This window comes from Anomaloglossus baeobatrachus, unplaced genomic scaffold (assembly GCF_048569485.1).
Source record: "Anomaloglossus baeobatrachus isolate aAnoBae1 unplaced genomic scaffold, aAnoBae1.hap1 Scaffold_120, whole genome shotgun sequence".
Lineage (NCBI taxonomy): Eukaryota > Metazoa > Chordata > Amphibia > Anura > Aromobatidae > Anomaloglossus > Anomaloglossus baeobatrachus.
In genome coordinates, this window is record NW_027441890.1 from 374,737 (window position 1) to 402,157 (window position 27,421).

A 27,421-nucleotide genomic window follows, 5' to 3' on the forward strand; every position below is an offset into this window, starting at 1 on the left:
GATGCTGGGGACAGAGAGGAGAGGCTGATGCTGGGAGGAGAGAGGCTGATGCTGGGATGAGAGAGGCTGATGCTGGGAGGAGAGAGGCTGATGCTGGGAGGAGAGAGGCTGATGCTGGGAGGAGAGAGGCTGATGCTGGGAGGAGAGAGGCTGATGCTGGGAGGAGAGAGGCTGATGCTGGGAGGAGAGAGGCTGATGCTGGGAGGAGAGAGGCTGATGCTGGGAGGAGAGAGGCTGATGCTGAGGGAGGCTGGAAGGAGAGAGGCTGATGCTGGGGGAGGCTGGAAGGAGAGAGAGGCTGATGCTGGGGGAGGCTGGAAGGAGAGAGAGGCTGAGGCTGGGAGGAGAGAGGCTGATGCTGGGGAAGGCTGATGCTGAGGGAGGCTGGGAGGGGAAAGCTGATGCTGGGGAAGGCTGGGAGGACGGAGGCTGGGAGGAGAGAGGCTGATCCTGGGGAAGGCTGGGAGAGGGAGGCTGATGCTGGGGGAGGCTGGAAGGAGAGAGGCTGAGGCTGGGAGGAGAGAGGCTGATGCTGGGGAAGGCTGATGCTGAGGGAGGCTGGGAGGGGAAAGCTGATGCTGGGGAAGGCTGGGAGGACGGAGGCTGGGAGGAGAGAGGCTGATCCTGGGGAAGGCTGGGAGAGGGAGGCTGATGCTGGGGGAGGCTGAGGCTGGGAGGAGAGAGGCTGATGCTGGGAGGAGAGAGGCTGATGCTGGGAGGAGAGAGGCTGATGCTGGTGCAGCATGGGGGATGGTGCACGATGGGGGGTGCGCAGCATGGGGGATGGAGCATGATGAGGAGTGCGCAGCATGGCGGATGGACCACGTTTGGGAGTGCGCAGCATGGCGGATGGAGCATGTTTGGGAGTGCGCAGCATGGCGGATGGAGCACGTTTGGGAGTGCGCAGCATGGCGGATGGAGCACGTTTGGGAGTGCGCAGCATGGCGGATGGAGCACGTTTGGGAGTGCGCAGCATGGCGGATGGAGCACGTTTGGGAGTGCGCAGCCTGGCGGATGGAGCACGTTTGGGAGTGCGCAGCATGGCGGATGGAGCACGATGGGGGGTGCGCAGCATGGCGGATGGAGCACGATGGGAGGTGCACACCTCCAACACACACAACACACCACACACACACTGGGAACCACAAACACCGCCCTACACAGACACCCACACACACAGACAACACTGCACACACACAACACCCAACACACAAACACCGCGCCATACATAAATATACGCACATATCATGCAACACACACATTGCACAAAACATACCTTCCCCCAAAACACACCACACCCACACAAACCGTGCAACACATACACACACAACGCTACAGACACACAGCGCTCCACAAACAACGCAACACACGCAACACACACACACAACACCGCTCTCACCCCCCCGCCACACCCAGACAACACCCAGAACATGTACAGCTCCTACACAAACACTTGGTAACTACACACAACAACATCTATATATCTATCTATATATATCTATATATATATCTATATATATATCTATATATATATCTATATATATATCTATATATATATCTATATATATATCTATATATATATCTATATATATATCTATATATATATCTATATATATATCTATATCTATCTATATCTATCTATATCTATCTATATCTATCTATATCTATCTATATATCTATATCTATATCTATATATATATATATATATATATATATATATATATATATATCTCTATATCTATATCTAACAAAAATCATACATTAACTACACAATACGTAAATTCTAGAATACCCGATGCGTAGAATCGGGCCACCTTCTAGTATATATATAATTGCCTTATTCTGTCTGTCTTGCTCCAAAATGACGTCATTACAGTGACAACCGTCGCCACACCGTGCGCGCTAAAGAGCCTGCGACCAACGGCTCAGCTAACTGAACAGCCCGACCTACGGGCCAACAGGACGACGCCCGACACTTTTCCCCGCACCCACACGGAGCCCCGACTCCCCGGTGAGTGCTAGCGCGCCCCCCCCCCCCGGGAGCCCACACCGGCAACCAAGCCGACACATACCCACCGCTCGCCTCCGCCGCCCGCACACATTACCCCACTCGGCTCTACCCTCCCTCCACCCCCGCCCTCTGCATGTATACACTGAACACAGACACACACAGACACACACACAGACACACGAATAGTCACCTGTCCTCAGCCATGCAGTCCCCAGCACTGACGTCCTCAGCGCCATGGCCCTGCTCGGCTCCACCCACCCGCACTCCGCCCCCGCATACATTACCCCACTCGGCTCCGCCCCACCCCCGCAACCTGCCCTCCGCATGTATACACTGCACACACACAAATAGTCACCTGTCCCCAGCCATGCAGTCCCCAGCACTGACGTCCTCAGCGCCATGGCCCCGTTCGGCTCCACCCCACCCGCACTCCGCCCCCCTGCACACATTACATTGTGATAAGGGCACATGTCAGGATGATGGCTGCACTACGATGGGGGCACATACCAGCATTGGGCCACATCACAGCATCAGCCCACATACCAGGATGGGGGCCATACAAGGATGGAGACTAAAGCAGGATGGGAACCACTTTTTGGCCATGGACAACTGTACGTTGCGTTTTCAAGAGTGACAATGACATCCAATGTCAAAGTGCAAGTTGATGACACCCCTTTACAAAGAAAGTTACTTACAGATAGTGAAAAGGTCTTCACACAAAATGTGGTGTGCAAAAATACTTTCTTAACTTTACACTGTTCATGGCCTTCTTTCATTACAAGCCATGGACATAATTAAACATTAGACTCATCTATTAAATCTGTTCCTTCTGTTTGTCATTTTAAAACCAATAAACAATTATAAGAATACTAAATTAAACCTAATCCATACAGAGTCCATTCATTACCTTATTATTCAATCTGCTAACCTATATACACATTCTAGACTATCAGATACGTTAGAATCGGGCCAACTTCTAGTGCTGTATATAAAAGTTCAGTGATGGTGGCCACAGCTTATTGTCACCAAATATGGGGACAGGTTCCTTTAAAGAGGATGTCCATAATTTTTTAAAAAGTTCTTCAACAGCATCAAATGCTATAAAATACCTTTTAAATATGCGGCCGTTGAGCTTGGACGCTCTAGTGGTCTGTGTTTACTTCCCCCAGTTCATGACATGCCATTTATTTTCTGGTGATCATTGCAATCAATTATTGGGCTTCACTTGTGATGCCTGTATGTTCAGCATCAAACCTAAATTAGTGATTGGTGCAGCTCATGCATGCATTGTCAGCAAGTCATTACTGCAGGGGAAAAAAACAGACCAGCAGAAAACAGCAGCACTGAAGACGAGGAAGACTTAAAAGGTAGAGTGTGGTAAATTTTTCTGTAACAGTTGTCATTGAATTAAAACTTACTGACTTTAAGCTTCCATGAATAGTGGAGGTCACTGCTGACTTGTTGAACACTGAGCTGACCGTAACAGGCTAAAGTCTGAATTGATAGTGCACTCCTTTCACAAAGTGATGTATCTTTCTAGGAGCCACTTCTAAATGCTTTAGGCCACGTGCACAAAGTGATGCATCTTTCTAGGAGCCACTTCTAAATGCTTTAGGCCACGTGCACAAAGTATGACCATTTAGGATTCAATTATATTGTATAAAAAGAAAAATAAATTTTAATTTTATTCCAAGCTTCCAGCAATCAATCCTTTTTATTGGAGTTTACTCTTGTTTCACCCAGCCAATGGGTGGAAAGCCTAGACATTAAATGTGGGTCACCTCTACATTTCACAGTGAGCAAAATCTTCTGGTTTTTCCATATTATGCTAAACAGTTACTTATGACCAATAGACATGTACCAATAAATACAAGTAATCCAAAACCACCAAATTATACTAGTCAGCTGATTATGGAAGAAAAGAAGGGAATTTTGTTACTTACCGTAAATTCCTTTTCTTCTAGCTCCTATTGGGAGACCCAGACGATTGGGTGTATAGCTACTGCCTCCGGAGGCCACACAAAGCATTACACTAAAAAGTGTAAGGCCCCTCCCCTTCTGGCTATACACCCCCAGTGGGATCACTGGCTCACCAGTTTTAGTGCAAAAGCAAGAAGGAGGAAAGCCAATAACTTGGTTAAACAAATTCACTCCGAGTAACATCGGAGAACTGAAAAACCGTTCAACATGAACAACATGTGTACCCGAAACAACCCAAAAATCCCGAAGGACAACAGGGCGGGTGCTGGGTCTCCCAATAGGAGCTAGAAGAAAAGGAATTTACGGTAAGTAACAAAATTCCCTTCTTCTTCGGCGCTCCATTGGGAGACCCAGACGATTGGGACGTCCAAAAGCTGTCCCTGGGTGGGTAAAGAAATACCTCATGTTAGAGCTGCGAAGACAGCCCTCCCCTACGGGGAGGCAACTGCCGCCTGCAGGACTCTTCTACCTAGGCTGGCGTCCGCCGAAGCATAGGTATGCAACTGATAATGTTTGGTGAAAGTGTGCAGACTCGACCAGGTAGCTGCCTGGCACACCTGTTGAGCCGTAGCCTGGTGTCGCAATGCCCAGGACGCACCCACGGCTCTGGTAGAATGGGCCTTCAGCCCTGATGGAACCGGAAGCCCAGCAGAACGGTAGGCTTCAAGAATTGGTTCTTTGATCCATCGAGCCAGGGTGGCTTTGGAAGCCTGCGACCCTTTGCGCTTACCAGCGACAAGGACAAAGAGTGCATCGGAGCGGCGCAGGGGCGCCGTGCGGGAAATGTAGATTCTGAGTGCTCTCACCAGATCTAACAAATGTAAATCCTTCTCATACCGAGAACTGCATGAGGACAAAAAGAAGGCAAAGAGATATCCTGATTAAGATGAAAAGAGGATACCACCTTCGGGAGAAATTCCTGAATGGGGCGCAGCACTACCTTGTCCTGGTGGAAGACCAGGAAAGGAGCCTTGGATGACAGCGCTGCCAGCTCAGACACTCTCCGAAGAGATGTGATCGCTACCAGAAAAGCCACTTTCTGTGATAGTCTAGAAAGTGAAACCTCCCTCAGAGGCTCGAAGGGCGGCTTCTGGAGGGCAACTAGTACCCTGTTCAGATCCCATGGATCTAACGGCCGCTTGTACGGGGGTACAATATGACAAACCCCCTGCAGGAACGTGTGCACCTTAGGAAGTCGTGCTAGACGCTTTTGAAAAAAGACGGATAGCGCCGAGACTTGCCCTTTAAGGGAGCCGAGCGACAAACCTTTTTCTAACCCAGATTGCAGGAAAGAAAGAAAGGTAGGCAATGCAAAAGGCCAGGGAGACACTCCCTGAGCAGAGCACCAGGATAAGAATATCCTCCACGTTCTGTGGTAGATCTTAGCGGACGTGGGCTTCCTAGCCTGTCTCATGGTGGCAACGACCCCTTGGGATAATCCTGAAGACCCTAGGATCCAGGACTCAATGGCCACACAGTCAGGTTCAGGGCCGCAGAATTCCGATGGAAAAACGGCCCTTGGGACAGTAAGTCTGGTCGGTCTGGTAGTGCCGACGGTTGGCCGACCGTGAGATGCCACAGATCCGGATACCACGCCCTCCTTGGCCAGTCTGGGGCGACGAGTATGACGCGGCTGCAGTCGGATCTGATCTTGCGTAGCACTCTGGGCAAGAGTGCCAGAGGTGGAAACACATAAGGGAGCCGGAACTGCGACCAATCTTGCACTAAGGCGTCTGCCGCCAGAGCTCTGTGATCGCGAGACCGTGCTATGAAGGTTGGGACCTTGTTGTTGTGCCTGGACGCCATTAGGTCGACGTCCGGCCTTCCCCAGCGGCTACAGATTTCCTGAAACACGTCCGGGTGACGGGACCGTTCCCCTGCGTCCATGCCCTGGCGGCTGAGGAAGTCTGCTTCCCAGGTTTCTACGCCGGGGATGTGAACTGCGGATACGGTGGAGGCCGTGGCTTCCACCCACATCAGAATCCGCCGGACTTCCTGGAAGGCTTGCCGACTGCGGGTCCCTCCTTGGTGATTGATGTATGCCACCGCTGTGGAGTTGTCCGACTGAATTCGGATCTGCTTTCCTTCCAGCCACCGCTGGAAGGCTAGTAGGGCAAGATACACTGCTCTGATTTCCAGAACATGGATATGAAGGGTGGACTCCTGCTGAGTCCACGTACCCTGAGCCCTGTGGTGGAGAAAAACTGCTCCCCACCCTGACCGACTCGCGTCTGTCGTGACTACCGCCCAAGACGGTGGTAGGAAGGATCTTCCCTGTGATAATGAGGTGGGAAGAAGCCACCATTGCAGAGAGTCCTTCTGTGAAAAGGATACTTTCCTGTTCAGGGATGTTGACTTCCCGTCCCATTGGCGGAGAATGTCCCAATAAAGAGGACGCAGATGAAACTGCGCAAACGGAACCGCCTCCATTGCCGCCACCATCTTCCCGAGGAAGTGCATGAGGCGTCTTAAGGAGTGCGACTGACCTTGACGGAGAGTCTGCACCCCAGTCTGTAGTGACCGCTGCTTGTCCAGCGGAAGCTTCACTAGCGCTGAGAGGGTATGAAACTCCATGCCAAGATACGTTAGTGATTGGGTCGGTGACAGGTTTGACTTTGAGAAGTCGATGATCCACCCGAACGTCTGGAGAGTCTCCAGCGCAACATTCAGGCTGAGTTTGCATGCCTCTTGAGAGGGTGCCTTGACAAGTAGATCGTCCAAGTAAGGGATCACAGAGTGTCCCTGTGAGTGCAAGACTGCTACCACTGCCGCCATGACCTTGGTGAACACCCGTGGGGCTGTCGCCAGACCGAATGGCAGAGCTACGAACTGAAGATGGTCGTCTCCCATCACGAAACGTAGAAAACATTGGTGCTCTGTAGCAATCGGCACGTGGAGATAAGCATCTTAGATGTCTATTGATGCTAGGAAATATCCTTGAGACATTGAGGCAATGACGGAGCGGAGGGTTTCATCCGGAACCGCCTGGCCTCCACGTGCTTGTTGAGCAGTTTTAGGTCCAGAACGGAACGGAAAGAGCCATCCTTTTTTGGCACCACAACCAGATTGGAGGAAAACCGTGTCTTGTTCCTGAAGAGGAACAGGGATTACCACTCCTTCTGCCTGCAGAAGAGCATCGGCTCGGTGGGGAGGTGGGGACGTTCTGAAGAATCGAGTCGGAGGACGAGAACAGAACTCTGTCCTGTGCACGTGGGCACAATGTCCCTCACCCACCGGTCTGTGACCTGTGGCAGCCAAATGTCGCCAAAGGCGAGCGAGTCTGCTATCAACCGCGGATGCGGAGAGATGAGAGAGCTGAGAGTCATGAGGAGACCGCCGTGGTAGCGGTTCCTCCGGCTGCCTTCCTTGGGCGTGATTGAGCCCCCGGAAACTGAGCCCCTCTGAGGCTTTTCAGCTCTTTTGGACGAGGACAAGTGGGACCTGCCCGAGCTTGGGAAGGACCGAAACCTCGACTGTCCTTCCAGGACAGCATTAATAGGGTAAGTCGCAATGCAGACATTGCGAGGTTACGGACGCCCTTGCGGCACAAATGTACATATGCTCAAGACCAGCTGTGCAAGAACAGCTGAAAAGCTTAGGGTGCCCATACGGCTGTAAATGCCGGAGCAACCGACACGCCGATAGCCTCATAGACAGATTTCAACCAGAGTCCATCTGTCTGGCATCTTTAAGTGAAGTCCCTCCACTGCAACTATAGCTCTAGCCGCAAGCCTGGAGATTGGAGAATCCACCTTTGGACCCTGGGTCCCGCGCTTGACCACGTCAGGGGGAAAAGGATAACGTGTATCCTTAATACGTTTGGAGAAAACGCTTATCTGGTAAGCGTGGTGTTCCTGGACTGCTTCTCTGAAGTCAGCGTGGCCAGAAAAAAACTCAATATACGTTTGAGCTACTGAAATGGGACTTCTCCTGCTGTGAAGCTGACTCCTCCGCTGGGGGAGCTGAGGGAGAAAGATCCAACATTCCATTGATGGACGCTATAGGATCATTCCTTATGGCGTCACCATCCGGTGTATCCGGATTGAGAGCGTTGTCAGGATCAAAGTCCTGATGAGCTACGTCTGCCTCATCATACAGAGAGCCTCCTGGGACCCCCCCCGGAGCCCCGATTTTATCCACAATGAGGGTGGCCAGGGAGCAATGATCCAGATTGCCCATGGCCTGTCCGGACTGCAAGTCTCTATCCCATTGCAACTCCATCCCTGTCCTTGGACAGGGTTGACAGGTGGTTCCTTTGGCCACGTCTAGTAGAGACCCCAGCTGACCAAGTGCTCCAGGGGAGCATTGCACACAATGGGGTTCAGTGCCGTGGAACAGTATCACATGCAGTAAAAACAGCATCGAAAGCCTGTGTTGCTTATATGCTGCTGCCGACTAGCCATCTAGGACATAGAGCCAAGCATGGCGACCGTACAATGCAATGTATAACATACAAGCATAAAGTACAAATGAACACTGCAGCACATGCAATACAAGCAGCATAGAAAGCCTGTGCCTTGGCACCCCTGCTTTTCTGCTGCTGTAGACTAGCCATCTAGGGGAATATAGGCTAGAATATCGACCATACAGTGCAATGTATAGCATACAAGCATAAGTACAAATGAACACTGCAACCCCTGCAATACAAGCAGCATAGAAAAAACCTGTGCCTCAGCACTCCTGCTTTTCTGCTGCTGTAGCCTAGTCATTCTAGGCGAAAATAGCCCAGACTAGCGACCGTACAGTGCAGTGTATAGCATACAAGCATAAATACACATGAACACTTCAGTACATGCAATACAAGCAGCATAGAAAGCCTGTGCCTTAGCACCCCTGCTTTCCTGCTGCTGATGTGTCGCCATCTAAGAGGGCATATAGCCAAAAATAGCGACCTATGCAGTGTAAGCATAAAAATACAAATGGACAACTGCGGTATTTAGTGGGGTCAGCACTTCAGGTGCCGCTTACCGCCCGCCTATAAGCGGGTGTGTGGTCGCCCTAGTCCTGTGCCTGGTTGCCCAGAGTCCGATCTCTCAGCTCGGACTGCAGGAATGGCTGCCGGCGTCCTTCTCCAGCTCGTGTGAGTAGGGGCGGGCCGTGGGCGTGCCCCCAAGTCAGAGCGGGAAACCGGCGTCCCACAGTGTCCAGTGAGAGGGCTGGAGCATGTAAATAAGGCTCCAGCCCTCGGCGCTGCTGATTGTACAGCGTCTCTCCCCTACCCTGATTGACAGGGTGGGGGCGGGAACGAAGCGGAGCTAGGCCGCAAAAGCCGGGGACTGGATTTATAAGCGCCGCCGCCGTAAAAGCGCGGTCGGCGCTAAGTCCCCGGCGCACTACAAGTCCCAGCCGCGCCGCCGCTCCCGGAGCGTCCGGCGCGGTAGTTCCCCATACATAAAGTCACTCAGCTAGGCTGCAGTGACTGTAACCCTTTACTGTCCCCGGCGCACTAGCACACCCAGCAAGTCTGGAGTGTGCTGTGCCTGTGTGTACGGGGACACAGAGTACCTGAATGGTGCAGGGCCATGTCCCTGAACGGTACCCAGCTCCGTATCCAGCAGGTTCAATGGGTCTGTGGATGGAGCCCGGCCTCAGGGCTTTGGGGCCGGTAAGATCCCACTTCCTCAGAGCCCCTCAGGGGGATGTGGAAGGAAAACAGCATGTGGGCTCCAGCCTCCGTACCAGCAATAGGTACCTCAACCTTACAAACCACAAGCAGGGTGAGAAGGGAGCATGCTGGGGGCCCTATATGGGCCCTCTTTTCTTCCATCCGATATAGTCAGCAGCTACTGCTGACTAAACAGTGGAGCTATGCGTGGATGTCTGACCTCCTTCGCACAAAGCAGAAAACTGGTGAGCCAGTGATCCCACTGGGGGTGTATAGCCAGAAGGGGAGGGGCCTTACACTTTTTAGTGTAATGCTTTGTGTGGCCTCCGGAGGCAGTAGCTATACACCCAATCGTCTGGGTCTCCCAATGGAGCGCCGAAGAAAAATTAATTGGTATAGATTAAACAAGTGTGGCCTCCTTACAACTGAAAGATCTCCCAAGTATTGGGTACACCATACAAGAAAAACTAACCTGTTGCGAGGTCTATCATGTGATGGAGGGCTGTAAAACGCTTCAACAGCAGCCAAAAGTCTTTCACTTGGAGGCATGGGAGGAGGGAGACGGATATCCTTGGGGTCAAGAGGTTTGTACTCATGATCTTCCAACTGCAGAGAAGCGATATGAAAAGGATCATGAAAATGTTAAAAAAAAAAAAAAAAAAAAAAAAAGAGGCATTTTGTAAATATATTGGATTAACCATGTAAATATATCTGCTATATAAATATTTCTTGAGGTTACATAATTAAAACTGGTGACTACTAAGTGCAATTACCTTAACCAATGGAGCCATAAGTCCTGCTGGGAGATCAAAGTAAGGAACATTTGGAACAAGGCTTGGGTCATCATGATTAACATGTGGAGGTCCTTGTCTACGTATGTGAGGTGGTTGCCCATTAAAACCATGTGGCGGAGGGCCAAAATCTTGGTGTTGGGGGCCTCCCCATGGAGGATGTTCATTCATGCCAGGGTGCGGCATCCTGTGGCCTTGGTGATGGTGTGGCGGTCCCATTTCTAAAGAGGTTCAGATTGATTTAAGTGATATAAAATAAAACGTTATCTATAATAAGTCATTTCCATGCATCGTTTAGGGAACCTGCTCACTGCTTAACACCTAATAAGTCTTATAAGGTAGATAAAAGTTATATTTTACTGTACAAGCTCCTACCACATATGGAAAATGTAGAAGCATTTACAGTAGTAATATCTAATATAATCTTACACGGTTATATCAATAGATAAGAGATTCTAACACTATGTTCAGTAATTAACCATTACAATGGGTCCAGCAGCAATCTGTGGGCAAAACAATTGTGCAGAGAGAACCTTATTTATAAATGAACAACCAATTTATGCAGGAGCCGTATTTTTTTTTTTTTTTAACATTGAAGTCTATGGACAACAGTTGAGTTCGGCCTCAGTTTTTCTTTCATTTGTAAAGGATCTGTTTTTTGCTTGCTGGAGCAGCTTCATATCAAAGATAATGGATCCAGCTGAAATCAGTTACTTCAAAATGGACCAAAATGTTGTCTGCACAACTATTTTTCCAACGGATTGCTGCTAGATCCATTCTAACAGACGATTACTGGACAGGAGAACTTAGCCTAACATGCAAGATTCATTTGTGCCATTTTTTATGGAGTAATTTAAAGCTAATCTGTCAGCAGATATTGCAAAACAATCACAAACTGATTAGACCGGATAATGATTTTCACAGTAAGGCTAAGTTCATACTTCCGTTGTTTTGAATCAGTCACATGCGTCGCTTGACGCATGTGACTGATGCGTTGTACAACAGATGACAACGGATGACAAAGAAAGAATTTCATTGTCGGACTCCGTTGTGTGCTGGGGGCGGAGGGCGGAGTTCAGAGGGCGGAGCTGAGGACGTCAGTGCCGCGGTCTGTATGGCTGGGGACAGGTGAGTGAGAGGTGTGTGTGTGTGTGTACATGCGGAGTGCGGAGAGGGGGCGGAGTGCGAGGGGGCGGAGCCGTGGAGCTGAGGACTTCAGTGCCGCGGGGACTGCAGGGCTGGGGACAAGTGTGAGTGTGTGTGTGTACGTGTACACATGGGGAGTGCGGGAGGGGGCAGAGCCGAGTGGGGAAGTGTCGGCCTCCTTGCACACTGTATCCAGGGTAAATATCGGGTATAAGCAAAGCAAATTTTTGCTTGGTTAACCGATATTTATCTTGGATACCAGCTTAGCGCGGGCTCCCTGCCCCCGTAACCACTGTAAATATCGGGTAATTAACCAAAGCACATTGCTTGGTTACCCGATGTTTATCCTGGTTACGGGGGCAGGAAGCCAGAGAGACCATGCGCAGCAAAATCCTACGGATCGCACTGCTCAAAAAACGTTACAGGCTGTGTTGCTCCCGCCCGGCGGTCAGTTAAAAAACGACTGACCATGACACAGCGGATGCAACGCAGCATCATCAGTCGCAATCCGTCACTAATAGAAGTCTATGGGGAAAAACAGGATTCCTGCAAAATATTTTGCAGGATACCGTAATTCCTCAAGGCGGCGGATTGTGACTGATGCAAAACAACGGAAGTGTGAACTTAGCCTAAGTACACCAATCTTAACAGAATTGCTGTATAATTTTGAGGTCACTGAGAGGTCGTCAATTAAGGCAGGTGGGCGGAAATTGAGGAAACTTTATAAAGGATTATACAGCCAATCCTTTGATTTTCACAGTAAATACACAAGTCTCATCAGATCTAAACACACACACATATATACACATACATACATATTATATATATATATATATATATATATATATATATATATATATATATATATATATATATATATATATATATATATATATATATATATATATATATATATATATATATATATATATATATATATATATATATATATATATATATATATATATATATATATATATATATATAGTGTTCTCCCCGCTGAGAACACTAGCGTCTCCACAAGAATGAGTTGACATAGTGCAGCTCAGAAGCCTGTGCAGCAGGTCAGTTTGCAGAGCGCTAAAAGAAGCACAGTGGGCATGAGATTTCTATAAATCCCATTCATTGTGCTTGTACTGCACATCGCAGTATTTTGGACCCAGGGAAAATACACTGCGTCCAAAACACTGCTAACACTGATTGTGGGCACAGGCCTAACAACTAAGAATAGCTTAACCTCCCTCTTTTACCATCATAAGAAAACAATCCATTTACATAAAGCATCCAAATATTTTTAGTCTATTGTTCAATAGAGAAGTGAACATTAACAGGGTGGACTATAATCAATACTACCTGCAGGAAAGTCTCCTTGAGGATAATCAAAACGATGAGGGAAGGGTGGTCTCTCAAAAGGATGGCGTGGAGGAAAGTCATCCTGCATAAAACGTGGTGGAAATCTGTTGAAATTATGAGGATGAGGTGGCTGATTGAACTGTGGAGGGTGCTGTTGATGAGGAGGAAATGGCCCCCGGAAATGTGGAGGATGCTGCATGCGAAAATGTGGGTCTCTTTGAGCACCGCCACCACCCCATGGAGGTTGCTCATGCTGGTTACTCCAAGGAGCATCAAACTGGTTATTCCATGGAGGTTCCCGCTGATTGTTCCATGCTGGTTCAGGTTCATTGTTCCAGTTAGGATCTCTGTCATTCCACATGCCTTCGTGGCTATTATTCCATGGAGGGCAATGAGGGGGGCCCTGATGATGAGGAAAAGGGGGCTGATCACAGGGCTATAGATAAAGTTAAAATGACAAGAATTTAATGATAGTAATTTAACAAAGCTGAAATGTGCTCAAAATCACAAACATACACCACAGATGTGCCAAAAAAAACCCTCCACATTCATTCATTCGGTGGCACTCACAATATGAATATCTTGCATTAGAAGCGTCACCACGTGTAATATCAATCATTTCTAAAATATGTGGCGCAAGAGAAAAGGAAAAAGGGGGGTGAATATAAAAAAAGAGAATTTTGTTACTTACCGTAAACTCTTTTTCTTATAGTTCCGTATTGGGAGACCCATACCATAGGTGTTTAGCTTCTGCCTCCGGAGGACACACAAAGTACTACACTTAAAAGTGTAGCTCCTCCCTCTGAGCTTATACACCCCCTGGTAGCCAGTCCTAGCCAGTTTAGTGCAAAAGCTGAAGGAGAATAGCCACCCACAAGTAGAACCGAGTAAGAACCGGAACAACCGGAGACTCTGTCCACGACAACAGCCGGTGAGAACACACGGAACAAGAAAATTGCCAACAGGCAACAGGGAGGGAGCTGGGTCTCCCAATACGGAACTATAAGAAAAAATTTACGGTAAGTAACAAAATTCTCTTTTTCTTTATCGTTCCTTTGGGAGACCCATACCATGGGACGTTCCAAAGCTGTCCCTGGGTGGGAATAAACAGAAAAACTAAGAAGTAGGCGGAGCCTAACTTCACAAGTGGGCGACAGCCGCCTGAAGGATGCGTCTGCCCAAGCTCGCATCTGCCGAAGCATGAGCATGCACTTGGTAGTGCTTCGAAAAGGTATGCAGGCTAGTCCAAGTGGCAATTAATCACCAAAGTCCACTTACTTATATACACTTCTATAGAATCTGACTAAACACAAGCTTGACACCGAATTACCGGCCAAGAATGAAGTGAATTAATAGAATATCGTTAATGAAGAAGGGAATTTTGTTACTTACCGTAGATTCCTTTTCTTCTAGCTCCAATTGGGAGACCCAGACGATCGGGTGTATAGCTACTGCCTCCGGAGGCCACACAAAGCATTACACTAAAAAGTGTAAGGCCCCTCCCCTTCTGGCTATACACCCCCCGTGGGATCACGGCTGCTCAGTTTTAGTGCTAAAGCAAGAAGGAGGAAAGCCAATAACTGGTTTAAACAAATTCAATCCGAAATAACATCGGAGAACTGAAACCGTTCAACATGAACAACAAGTGTACCCGAAAAAACCAAAAATCCCGAAGGAAACAGGGCGGGTGCTGGGTCTCCCAATTGGAGCTAGAAGAAAAGGAATTTACGGTAAGTAACAAAATTCCCTTCTTCTTCGGCGCTCCATTGGGAGACCCAGACGATTGGGACGTCCAAAAGCAGTCCCTGGGTGGGTAAAGTAATACCTCAAGTTAGAGCTGCAAAACAGCCCTCTCCTACGAGGAGGCAACCGCCGCCTGCAGGACTCTTCTACCTAGGCTGGCGTCCGCCGAAGCGTAGGTATGCACCTGATAATGTTTGGTGAAAGTGTGCAGACTCGACCAGGTAGCTGCCTGGAACACCTGTTGAGCCGTAGCCTGGTGTCGTAATGCCCAGGACGCACCCACGGCTCTGGTAGAATGGGCCTTCAGCCCTGATGGAACCGGAAGCCCAGCAGAACGGTAGGCTTCAAGAATTGGTTCCTTGATCCATCGAGCCAGGGTGGATTTGGAAGCCTGCGATCCTTTGCGCTTACCAGCGACAAGGACAAAGAGTGCATCCGAGCGGCGCAGGGGTGCCGTGCGGGAAATGTAGATTCTGAGTGCTCTCACGAGATCCAACAAATGCAAATCCTTTTCATACCTATGAACTGGATGAGGACAAAAGGAAGGCAAGGAGATATCCTGATTGAGATGAAAAGAGGATACCACCTTAGGGAGAAACTCATGAATCGGGCGCAGCACTACCTTGTCCTGGTGAAAAACCAGGAAGGGAGCTTTGGATGACAGCGCTGCCAGCTCGGATACCCTCCGAAGAGACGTGACCGCTACCAGAAAGGCCACTTTCTGTGAGAGCCGGGAAAGTGAAACATCTTTCAGAGGCTCGAAGGGCGGCTTCTGGAGAGTAACTAGTACCCTGTTCAGATCCCATGGATCCAACGGCCGTTTGTACGGAGGGACGATGTGACAAACCCCCTGCAGGAACGTGCGTACCTGAGGAAGTCGTGCTAGACGCTTTTGAAAAAATACCGATAGCGCTGAGACTTGCCCTTTAAGGGAGCCGAGCGATAAGCCTTTTTCCAAACCAGATTGCAGGAAGGAAAGAAAAGTAGGCAATGCAAATGGCCAGGGGGGCACTCCCTGTGCCGAGCACCAGGATAAGAAAATCTTCCACGTTCTGTGGTAGATCTTAGCAGACGTGGGCTTCCTAGTCTGTCTCATGGTGGCCACGACCCCTTGAGATAATCCTGAAGATGCTAGTATCCAGGACTCAATGGCCACACAGTCAGGTTCAGGGCCGCAGAATTCAGATGGAAAAACGGCCCTTGTGACAGTAAGTCTGGCCGGTCTGGTAGCGCCCACGGTCGGCCGACCGTGAGATGCCACAGATCCGGATACCACGACCTTCTCGGCCAGTCTGGGGCGACGAGCAGGGCGCGGCGGCAATCGGACCTGATCTTGCGTAGCACTCTGGGCAAGAGTGCCAGAGGGGGAAACACATAGGGCAGTTGGAACTGCGACCAATCTTGCACTAAGGCGTCTGCCGCCAGAGCTCTGTGATCGCGAGACCGTGCCATGAAAGTTGGGACCTTGTTGTTGTGCCGGGACGCCATTAGATCGACGTCCGGCCTTCCCCAGCGGCGACAGATTTCCTGAAACACGTCCGGGTGAAGGGACCATTCCCCTGCGTCCATACCCTGGCGACTGAGGAAGTCCGCTTCCCAGTTTTCTACGCCGGGAATGTGAACTGCGGATATGGTGGAGGCCGTGGCTTCCACCCACATCAGAATCCGCCGGACTTCCTGGAAGGCTTGCCGACTGCGTGTCCCGCCTTGGGGGTTGATGTATGCCACCGCTGTGGAGTTGTCCGACTGAATTCGGATCTGCTTTCCTTCCAGCCACTGCTGAAAGGATTGTAGGGCAAGATACACTGCCCTGATTTCCAGAACATTGATCTGAAGGGTGGACTCCTGCTGAGTCCACGTACCCTGAGCCCTGTGGTGGAGAAAAACTGCTCCCCACCCTGACAGACTCGCGTCTGTCGTGACCACCGCCCAGGATGGGGGTAGGAAGGACCTTCCCTGTGATAATGAGGTGGGAAGAAGCCACCATTGAAGAGAGTCCTTGGCCGTCTGGGAAAGGGAGACTTTCCTGTCCAAGGACGTCGACTTCCCGTCCCATTGGCGGAGAATGTCCCATTGAAGTGGGCGCAGATGAAACTGCGCAAACGGAACTGCCTCCATTGCTGCCACCATCTTCCCTAGGAAGTGCATGAGGCGTCTTAAGGGGTGCGACTGGCCCTGAAGGAGGGAGTGCACCCCTGTCTGTAGTGAACGCTGCTTGTCCATCGGAAGCTTCACTGTCGCTGAGAGAGTATGAAACTCCATGCCAAGATATGTTAGTGATTGGGTCGGTGACAGATTTGACTTTGAAAAGTTGATGATCCACCCGAAAGTCTGGAGAGTCTCCAGCGCAACGTTCAGGCTGTGTTGGCATGCCTCTTGAGAGGGTGCCTTGACAAGTAGATCGTCCAAGTAAGGGATCACCGAGTGTCCCTGAGAGTGCAAGACTGCTACCACTGCTGCCATGACCTTGGTGAAAACCCGTGGGGCTGTCGCCAGACCAAACGGCAGGGCTATGAACTGAAAGTGGTCGTCTCCTATAACGAAGCGTAGAAAACGCTGGTGCTCTGGGGCAATCGGCACGTGGAGATAAGCATCTTTGATGTCTATTGATGCTAGGAAATCTCCTTGAGACATCGAGGCAATGACGGAGCGGAGGGATTCCATCCGGAACCGCCTGGTTTTCACGTGCTTGTTGAGCAGTTTTAGGTCCAGAACAGGACGGAAAGAGCCGTCCTTTTTTGGCACCACAAATAGATTGGAGTAAAAACCCTGACCTCTTTCCAGAAGAGGAACAGGGATTACCACTCCCTCTGCCCTTAGAGAGCACACCGCTTGCCGAAGAGCATCGGCTCGGTCGGGATGTGGGGAAGTTCTGAAGAACCGAGGCGGAGGACGAGAACTGAACTCTATCCGGTACCCGTGAGACAAAATGTCTGTTACCCACCGGTCTTTGACCTGTGGCAGCCAAATGCCGCAAAAGCGGGAGAGCCTGCCACCGACCGAGGATGCGGAGAGAGGAGGCCGAAAGTCATGAGGCAGCCGGCTTGGAAGCGGTTCCTCCGGCTGCTTTCTTTGGACGTGAGTGAGTCCGCCAGGAATCTGAGCTCCTCTGCTCCTTCTGAGTCCTTTTGGACGAGGAGAATTGGGTCCTGCCCGAACCTCGAAAGGACCGAAACCTCGACTGTCCCTTCCACTGCTGAGGTTTGTTTGATCTGGGCTGGGGTAAGGAAGAGTCCTTACCCTTGGACTGTTTAATGATTTCCGCCAATTGCTCACCAAACAGCCTGTCTTGAGATAATGGCAAACTGGTTAAGCATTTTTTGGAAGCAGAATCTGCTTTCCATTCTTTTAACCATAAGGCTCTGCGTAAAACCACCGAGTTGGCGGACGCCATTGACGTACGGCTGGTAGAGTCCAAGACCGCATTGATAGCGTAAGTCGCAAACGCAGACATTTGCGAGGTCAAGGACGCCACTTGCGGCACTGATGGACGTATGATCGAGTCCACCTGCGCTAGACCAGCTGAAATAGCTTGGAGTGCCCACACGGCTGCGAATGCTGGAGCAAACGACGCACCGATAGCTTCATAGACAGATTTCAACCAAAGGTCCATCTGTCTGTCATTGGCATCTTTAAGTGAAGCCCCATCTTCCACTGCAACTATGGATCTAGCCGCAAGCCTGGAGATTGGGGGGTCCACCTTTGGACACTGGGTCCAGCGTTTGACCACGTCAGGGGGAAAGGGATAACGTGTATCCTTAAGACGTTTGGAGAAACGCTTATCTGGAAAAGCATGGTGTTTCTGGACTGCTTCTCTGAAGTCCGCGTGGTCCAGAAAAGAGCTCAATTTACGTTTGGGATACCTAAAATGGAATTTCTCCTGCTGTGCTGCTGCATCCTCCGCTGGAGGAGAAATATCCAGCAGTCTATTGATGGCCGCTATAAGATCATTCACCATGGCGTCACCATCAGGGGTATCCAGGTTGAGAGCGGTCTCAGGATTAGACTCCTGATCACCTAACTCTGTCTCATCATACAGAGAATCCTCTCGCTGAGACCCTGACCAGCGTGATGACGCCGAGTGTCTCTCCCAGCGAGCTCGCTTAGGCTGCCTGGGACTGTCGTCCGAGTCAGAGCCTTCAGCCTGTGATGCCTGGGACCCCCTTGGAGCACGTATTAGTTCCAACTGAGGGGGACCGGGGAACATTGAATCAGCAGTGCCCATGGTCTGAGTGACCGGCCTGGACTGCAAGGTTTCTAGAATTTTTGTCATAGTCACAGACATCTTATCAGCAAAAACTGCAAACTCTGTCCCCGTCACCGGGGCAGGGTTCACAGGCGTCTCTGCCTGGGCCACTACTAGCATAGACTCCGGCTGACGAAGTGGCACAGGGACCGAACATTGCACACAATGGGGGTCAGTGGAACCTGCCGGTAGATCAGCCCCACACGCGGTACAGGCAGCATATGAAGCCCGTGCCTTGGCACCCTTGCTTTTTGCGGATGACATGCTGTTGTCTCCTCAGAGCAATATAGGGGTATAAGCCAAGAAGCGACCGTACAGTGCAATATATAAATATATATGTACAAACAAAAGTACACAAAACAACACTGTGGCACTAGTGGGGACAGCACTTAGGTGCTGCTTACCGCCCGCTTAATAGCGGTTGTGTGGTCACCCTGTCTGGGTCTCCCAGGGCTATGTCCGTTCTCCAGCTCAGACTGCGTGCAGGAATGGCTGCCGGCGTCCTGTGAAGAGGGGCGGGCCGTGGGCGTGCTGCAGACAAAGAGCGGGAACTGGCGTCCCACTGTGCCCAGTGAGAGGGCTGGAGTATGTAAATAAGACTCCAGCCCTCGGCGCTGACTACTGTACAGCGTCTCTCCCCTGCCCTGACTGACAGGGCTGGGGGCGGGAACGAACGTAACTAGGCCGCAGAAGCCGGGGACTAGATTTATCAGCGCTGCCGTCGTAAAAGCACGGTCGGCGCGAAGTCCCCGGCGCACCACAAGTCTCAGCCGCGCCGCTGTCTCCATGGCGGCCGGCGCGGTAGTTCCCCACATAAACTCACTCAGCTAAGCTGCAGTGAGTAAAACCCAGGCGCACAGCGCTACTGTCCCCGGCGCACTAGAACACCCAGCAACGCTGGAGTGTGTCTGTGCCTGTCTGCACGGGGACACAGAGTACCTGAATGTTGCAGGGCCTTGTCCCTGATGGTACCCAGCTCCGTATCCAGCAGGATCTCCGGGTCTGTGGATGGAGCCCGGCCTCAGAGTCTGGAGGCCGGTAAGATCCCACTTCACCAGAGCCCTCAGGGGGATGGAGAAGGAAAACAGCATGTGGGCTCCAGCCTCCGTACCCGCAATGGGTACCTCAACCTTAACAAACACCGCCAACAAAAGTGGGGTGAGAAGGGAGCATGCTGGGGGCCCTTTAGTATGGGCCCTCTTTTCTTCCATCCGATATAGTCAGCAGCTACTGCTGACTAAACAGTGGAGCTATGCGTGGATGTCTGACCTCCTTCGCACAAAGCTTGAAAACTGAGCAGCCGTGATCCCACGGGGGGTGTATAGCCAGAAGGGGAGGGGCCTTACACTTTTTAGTGTAATGCTTTGTGTGGCCTCCGGAGGCAGTAGCTATACACCCGATCGTCTGGGTCTCCCAATGGAGCGCCGAAGAAATATTATTTTATTATCAATAAACTCACAAATATACACTTTTCAAACAAGAGAGCCACCTGGGGGGCACATGGTTCCAGAATATTTGCATATCATCACCATCCTATATGTAACGTATCTTAAATCCAAACACAGGATAATTACATCCAGTATTTATACATAGATACTAATCAGATCAAAATTACATCCAGTGTCTATTCACATTGACATATGGTGTATAACCTCATAATGATTCCGCATCAACATATAATCTTAAAGAATGCCCAAGAGAGCAACCTTCAATTAGTCATCCAGACATACACGACTAATCTCAATGGGTATATCACTGCTGCTGCCCAATATATCATCACCTAACCTTCTTCTATGCTTTCATCAGCGCGGCATATTGAGGTGGACAGATATATAGTCCAATACCCTCTAAACGTCACTGGTATACTGAAGCAGATCACACGCACGGCTAAATCATTGTCATCTATTGATATATCTACTCAGCACCTGCTGATTTGTATATATGATAAGACACAATTCAGCCACTGCATCACCACCATCTACCAGCGACTAATCCCCATATATCACGCTGATAACGCAACAAAGGGCACTCGTTATCTATGTATACATGATAGGGCAATACAGCAGAGATATGCGTTGCAGATAAAGTATTTAAGATACGCTTTTAGAGATTGAGTATTAGAATGGATACTTACATTATTGACTGATTCGTCTGGCCATGCGTCCCACCACCTCTGACGTACGTTTCGCCGCTGCTTTTTCAAAAAGCAGCGGCGAAACGTACGTCAGGGGTGGTGGGACGCATGGCCAGACAAATCAGTCAATAATGTAAGTATCCATTCTAATACTCAATCTCTAAAAGCGTATCGAGACGCCGCTGGAACAGCACTGATAGAGCTGAGACTTGTCCCTTGAGAGAGTTGAGGGACAGTCCTAGCTGCAGACCGGACTGTAAAAAAGACAGAAGGGTCGGCAACGAGAATGGTCAGAAGAGCGACACCAGGACAGGAAAATTTTCCAAGTCCTGTGATAGATCTTGACGGAGGAAGACTTACGGGCCCGAGTCATAGTGGAGATGACTTCAGGAGGAATACCAGAAGCCGTCAAAATCCAGGACTCAAGAGCCACGCCGTCAATTTGAGTGCCGCAGAATTCCGACGGAAAAACGGACCATGCGAGAGCAGGTCTGGACGGTCCGGAAGATGCCACGGCATCTCCACGGACAGTTGGAGCAGGTCCGGATACCAAGTTCGCCTGGGCCAGCCCGGTGCAATGAGGATGACTTGACAGCCCTCCATTCTGATCTTGCGCAGGACTCTGGGCAAGAGAGCTAGAGGGGGAAACACGTAGGACAGACGAAACTGGGACCAGTCTTGAACCAGAGCGTCCGCGGCGAAGGCCTGAGGATCGTGGGAGCGAGCCACGTAAACCGGAACCTTGTTGTTGTGACGGGATGCCATTAGGTCCACGTCCGGAGTGCCCCACTTGCGGCAGATTGACTGAAACACTGCCGAGTGCAGGGACCACTCGCCACCGTCCACGGATTGACGGCTGAGATAATCTGCCTCCCAGTTTTCTACGCCAGGGATGTGGACTGCGGATATGGTGGACTTGGAGTCCTCCGCCCATTGAAGAATGCGTTGGACCTCCAACATTGCCAGGCGGCTGCGTGTCCCGCCTTGGTGATTGATGTAGGCAACCGCTGTCGCGTTGTCTGACTGGACTCGAATGTGCCTGCCCGCCAACAGGTGGTGAAAGGCTAGGAGAGATAGAAGCACAGCTCTGGTTTCCAGCACATTGATTGAAAGGGCTGACTCGGACGGAGTCCAAGTGCCCTGTGCTCTGTGGTGGAGATGTACCGCTCCCCAGCCGGAAAGGCTGGCATCCGTGGTGAGAATCACCCAGGACGGAGTCAGGAAGGAGCGCCCTTGGGACAGGGAGAGGGGTTGAAGCCACCACTGAAGAGAGCTCCTGGTCCGTGGCGACAGAGCCACTAACCTCTGTAAGGAGGAAGGCCGCTTGTTCCAACAGCGGAGAATGTCCAGCTGCAGAGGACGCAGATGGAACTGGGCAAAGGGAACCGCCTCCATGGAGGCCACCATTTGACCCAGCACCTGCATCAGGCGCCTGAGGGAATAACGGCGGGGCCTCAGGAGAGAGCGCACCGCTAGCCGGAGAGACTGCTGTTTGATTAAGGGCAACTTCACAAGTGCCGGCAAAGTCTCGAAATGCATCCCTAGGTATGTGAGACTCTGGGTCGGAGTCAGAGTGGATTTGGGAAGATTGACAATCCACCCGAATTGGGCTAAGGTGGCGAGAGTGAGCGAAACACTCCGCTGACAGTCTGCGCTGGATGTACCCTTGACCAGAAGGTCGTCCAGATAAGGAAGCACTGCTAACCCCTGGAGGTGCAGGACCGCAATCACTGCCGCAATGACCTTGGTGAATACCCGAGGGGCCGTGGCTAACCCGAAGGGGAGAGCCACGAATTGGAAATGATCCTCTCCTATCGCAAAACGTAACCAACACTGATGTGACACTGCGATTGGCACATGTAGATAGGCATCTCTGATGTTGATGGACGCCAGGAACTCCCTTTGGGTCATAGAGGCAATGACTGATCGCAGAGACTCCATGCGAAAATGCCGCACCCGGACATGCTTGTTGAGAAGCTTGAGATCCAGGATGGGCCGGTAGGTACCATCCTTTTTTGGCACTAGGAAGAGATTTGAGTAAAAACCTCTGAACCGTTCCTGAGCGGGAACTGGGACAATCACTCCGTTTGCCTGCAAGGACGCCACGGCCTGCGAGAAGGCGGCGGCCTTGGAGCAGGGGGGAGTTGAGAGAAAAAATCTGTTTGGAGGGCTGGAAGATAATTCTATCCTGTAGTCGTGAGATATGATGTCTCTCACCCACTGATCGGAGACTTGCTTTAACCAAGCGTCGCCAAAGTGGGAGAGCCTGCCACCGACTAAGGACGTGGCTGGAGCGGGCCGAGAGTCATGAGGAAGCTGCCTTAGTGGCAGAACCTCCTGCGGTCTTCTGCGGACGCGCTTTTGGGCGCCAGTTGGATTTCTGATCCTTGGCTGAGTTGGCGGACGAGGCGGAAGGCTTAGAGGATGACCAGTTGGAGGAACGAAAGGAATGAAACCGCGATTGATTCCTACCCTGGGCGGGTTTCCTGGTCTTGGTTTGTGGCATGGAAGTACTCTTCCCGCCAGTAGCTTCTTTAATGATTTCATCCAGCTGTTCACCAAACAGCCGTGAACCAGCAAAAGGGAGCCCAGCAAGAAACTTCTTGGAAGAAGCATTTGCCTTCCACTCTCGAAGCCACAAGATCCTGCGGATAACAAGAGAATTAGCTGAAGCCACCGCAGTGCGGTGAGCAGCCTCTAGCATGGCAGACATGGCATAAGATGAAAAGGCTGAAGCCTGAGCAGTTAAGGACCAGGTAACCATCTCAGGCATAGATTCCTTGGTGAGGGAATGCATCTCCTCTAGAGAAGCAGAGATGGCTTTGAGAGCCCACACTGCTGCAAAAGTCGAGGAAAACGCGGCCCCCGCAGCTTCATACACAGATTTGGCCAGAAGGTCAATCTGACGGTCAGTGGAATCCTTAAGTGAGGTGCAGTCAGCCACCGACACAACGGTCCGGGGTGATAGCCTAGACACCGGAGGGTCTACCTTTGGGGAGTGAGACCACTCCTTGACCACTTCAGGTGGAAATGGAAACCGGTCTTCAGAAACACACTTTGGAAAGCGTTTGTCAGGGCAGGCCCTGGGTTTGGTCACAGCGTTCTGAAAACTGGAGTGGTTAAAGAACACACTCTTCACTCTCTTAGGCGAGGTAAACTGATGTTTTTCTGCCAAAGAGAGAGTTGCTCCTCTGACACTGGCGGATTGAGATCCAGAACAGAATTAATAGAAGCAATCAAATCACTAAGATCTGAGTCACCCTCAGAGAAATCGATGGGATACATAGCCTCCGAGCCCCCAGTGAGGGCATCCTCCTCATCTTGAGAGTCAGCTCTTGAGACAGAGCCGTGGGATGGGGAGGGGGAGGAAACCCTGCGCCTTCTCTTAGAAGGACGGGGTCTGGGATCAGATGATGAATCCTCTGTGAGCTCTGATGGACGGAGGTCAGAGGATAGGAGTCCTCTGTCAAGAGTATTAGAGGCACCCTGTGAGGGGGGCTGATGCATATTCATCAAAGTCCTGGACAAAAGTCCCATGGACTCAGCAAATGACTGGGATATGGACCTAGAAAAGGACTCTACCCAGGCCGGGGGTTCAATCACAGGGGCAGCAGCAGCCTGAGAGACCACTGGGCCTTGCTCCTTGTGTGAGACATGCTGCTGGTATACAGAGGTCCACAACCGGAGACCGGCTGTGGCTTACCAGACCGCTGAGCGCGGTGTTGTGTGCCCTCCAGATCCCGAAGCCCGGTCCCCCAGTCGCAGCACCTCAGCAGAGATGCAGAATGCAGGATGTCCCAGAGCAGAGTGAACTCTGCCTGAGAAATGACTAGGGGGCGTTCCTATAAAAGAGCGGGAACTGGAGGGCTATAGAGACCTGCAGGGAAGGAGGGACACCCCAGCAGTGGGGAGTGTCCCTCCCCTGTGTAGAACGGCCACCGGGAGGAGCCGAACCTGTCCCTCTGCATGAGTGACATGCGAGGGCAGGAAAATGAAACTAGGCCTCCGGCGAAGCCGGGGCCTAAATTTAAGCGGCGAGGCCGACAAGTAGGCACCATCGGCGCGGTTCTCAGGCAAAAGCTAGAGAATCCGCCGGAAAAGTTAAAACAATCACATACAGCATACTCTCCCCTTACAATAAAGAACCGGGACCCCCAGCATAAACGTCTCAGGTACTTAGCTGCTGAGACGCAGGGCCATGTCCCTGGGGATGAGTGCTCCGGTCCAACAGAATCCTCAAGGGGCTGTGGATGGAGACCGGACTCCTGCCAGGCATGGAGACCGTGCTGGCTCCCACTTCAAGCCAGAGCCCAGAAGGGATGGTGAAGGAGCGCGGCATGTAAGGCTGCAGCCTTGTAAATCAACCTTAACAACACCGCCGACACAGTGGGGTGAGAAGGGACATGCCGGGAGTCCAGACATGGACCCGCTTTTCTTCAAACTCTTTCCAAAAGTCAAACAAATCAGATGAGAATGTATGTGTGGATGTATGCCTCCTGACACAAAGCAATAAACTGGCTAGGACTGGCTACCAGGGGGTGTATAAGCTCAGAGGGAGGAGCTACACTTAAGTGTAGTACTTTGTGTGTCCTCCGGAGGCAGAAGCTAAACACCCATGGTATGGGTCTCCCAAAGGAACGATAAAGAAAAGAGAAAAATAGAAAGAAGAAAAAAATAAAAATAAAAAAAAATAAAGGGGGGGTTTTCACACGAACAAAGTTCATTTTTAATCAATAGATATTATTATTATTATTATTTCCACAACAGGATGTGTTTTATAAAACGTTCCTGTGCTGAGACAATCTCATATATGTATCCCTGCTATGTAATGTGTAATGGCAGTGTCTGACCGTACAGGGACATGGTCTGATCAGACCACAGCTCCTATGCTGAGATAATCTTTATATATATATATATATATATATATATATATATATATATATATATATATATATATATATATGTGTGTCCCTGCTATGTACTGTGTAATGGATGTGACAGGGACATGGTGTGATCATACCACATCTCCTGGGCAGGGGAGGACACAAAAAAGTATACAGACATTACAGCACAGGATGGTCGCTGATTCTGTGAGGTAAAACATTTCCCTGATTTTTTAAAAAATCTTTTACGCCAGAGAAATAATTATTTGCAATCCCATGCTGTAATGCCTGTATACTTTATTTATCCTCCCCTGCTGAGAAGATGTGGTATGATCTGACCATGACATGGCCATTAAAACAGTACATAGCAGGGCACATATATAGTAGGATTTTTGTGTAGTCACCGTAAAATCTCTTTCTCTGAGTCTTCATTGGGGGGCACAGGACCATGGGTTATGCTGCTGTCACTAGGAGGCTGACACTAAGTAAACACAAAAAGTTAGCTCCTCCCTAGCAATATACACCCCGAGCCGGAGGCGGACTCAGATCAGTTTGGTGCACAAGCAGGAGGAGGAGTACCAGAATCACCATACATAAAACAAAGTTATAACTAAAATAATGCAGCCGTGCGAACAAGTGGTCTATGAACATAAGACCGCTGAAAATGGCAGGCAAATGCAACTAAACAACCAAAAAACAAGAAGGGTGGGTGCTGTGTCCCCCAATGAAGACTCAGAGAAAGAGATTTTACGGTGAGTACACAAAAATCCTACTTTATCGTTTCATTGGGGGACACAGGACCATGGGACGTCCAAAAAGCAGTCCCTGGATGGGAATACATAAGCACCGCAGATAGGAAGAAAAAAACGACCTCCCTCGGCGGGCTTGTACCATAATTGAATGCTGTCACCCTATTACAGGTGTGCAACTGCCGCCTGCAAGACCTTTCTCCCAAAACTAGCATCTGCCGATGCTTGGGTGTGAACATGGTAGAACCTAGTAAAGGTATGCAGGCTATGCAGGTATGCAGGTGGCGGCCTTGCAGACCTGGTCGGCCGACGCCTGATGCCTAATCGCCCAAGAGGCTCCCACTGCCCGGGTAGAGTGCGCCCTTACCCCCCGCGGGGGAGACTTGTCCCGAATCAGATAGGCCTCAGATATGGCGGAACGGATCCATCTGGCAATTGTAGCTTTGGAAGCAGATTTACCCCTCTTGGGACCAGAAGGAAGGACAAACAGACCATCCGACTTACGGAACGGCGCGGTCCTGGAGACGTAAATTCTGAGGGCGCGCACGAGGTCCAGGGTGTGCAAGGACCTCTCCAAGCTGTGAGAGGGGCCAGGACAGAAGGACGGAAGGACAATTTCTTCGTTTAGATGGAACGGGGAGACTACCTTTGGGAGAAAGGAGGGATCTGGCCGGAGAACCGCTTTGTCCTGGTGAAAAAACAAAAAGGGGGCACGACAAGAGAGCTGCCAGCTCTGACGTCCTTCGAACAGAAGTGATGGCAACGAGGAACACCACCTTC

General features: G+C 50.5%; 1 protein-coding gene across 3 annotated transcripts in view; it reads right to left on the bottom strand.

Moving 5' to 3' along the window:
- Positions 1-27,421, bottom strand: part of LOC142260526 (calcium homeostasis endoplasmic reticulum protein-like) — a 175,498-nt gene that overhangs the window by 69,479 nt on the left and 78,598 nt on the right. For 2 of the 3 annotated variants that reach the window (XM_075331974.1, XM_075331975.1), the window contains exons 10-12: positions 12,887-13,322; positions 10,370-10,608; positions 10,069-10,202 (exon numbers count right to left, since the gene is read on the bottom strand). In XM_075331974.1, the coding sequence (XP_075188089.1) occupies positions 10,069-10,202; positions 10,370-10,608; positions 12,887-13,322 (809 nt within the window). The remainder of the gene's footprint in view (positions 1-10,068; positions 10,203-10,369; positions 10,609-12,886; positions 13,323-27,421) is intronic. The other variant, XM_075331976.1, reaches the window with a different exon arrangement.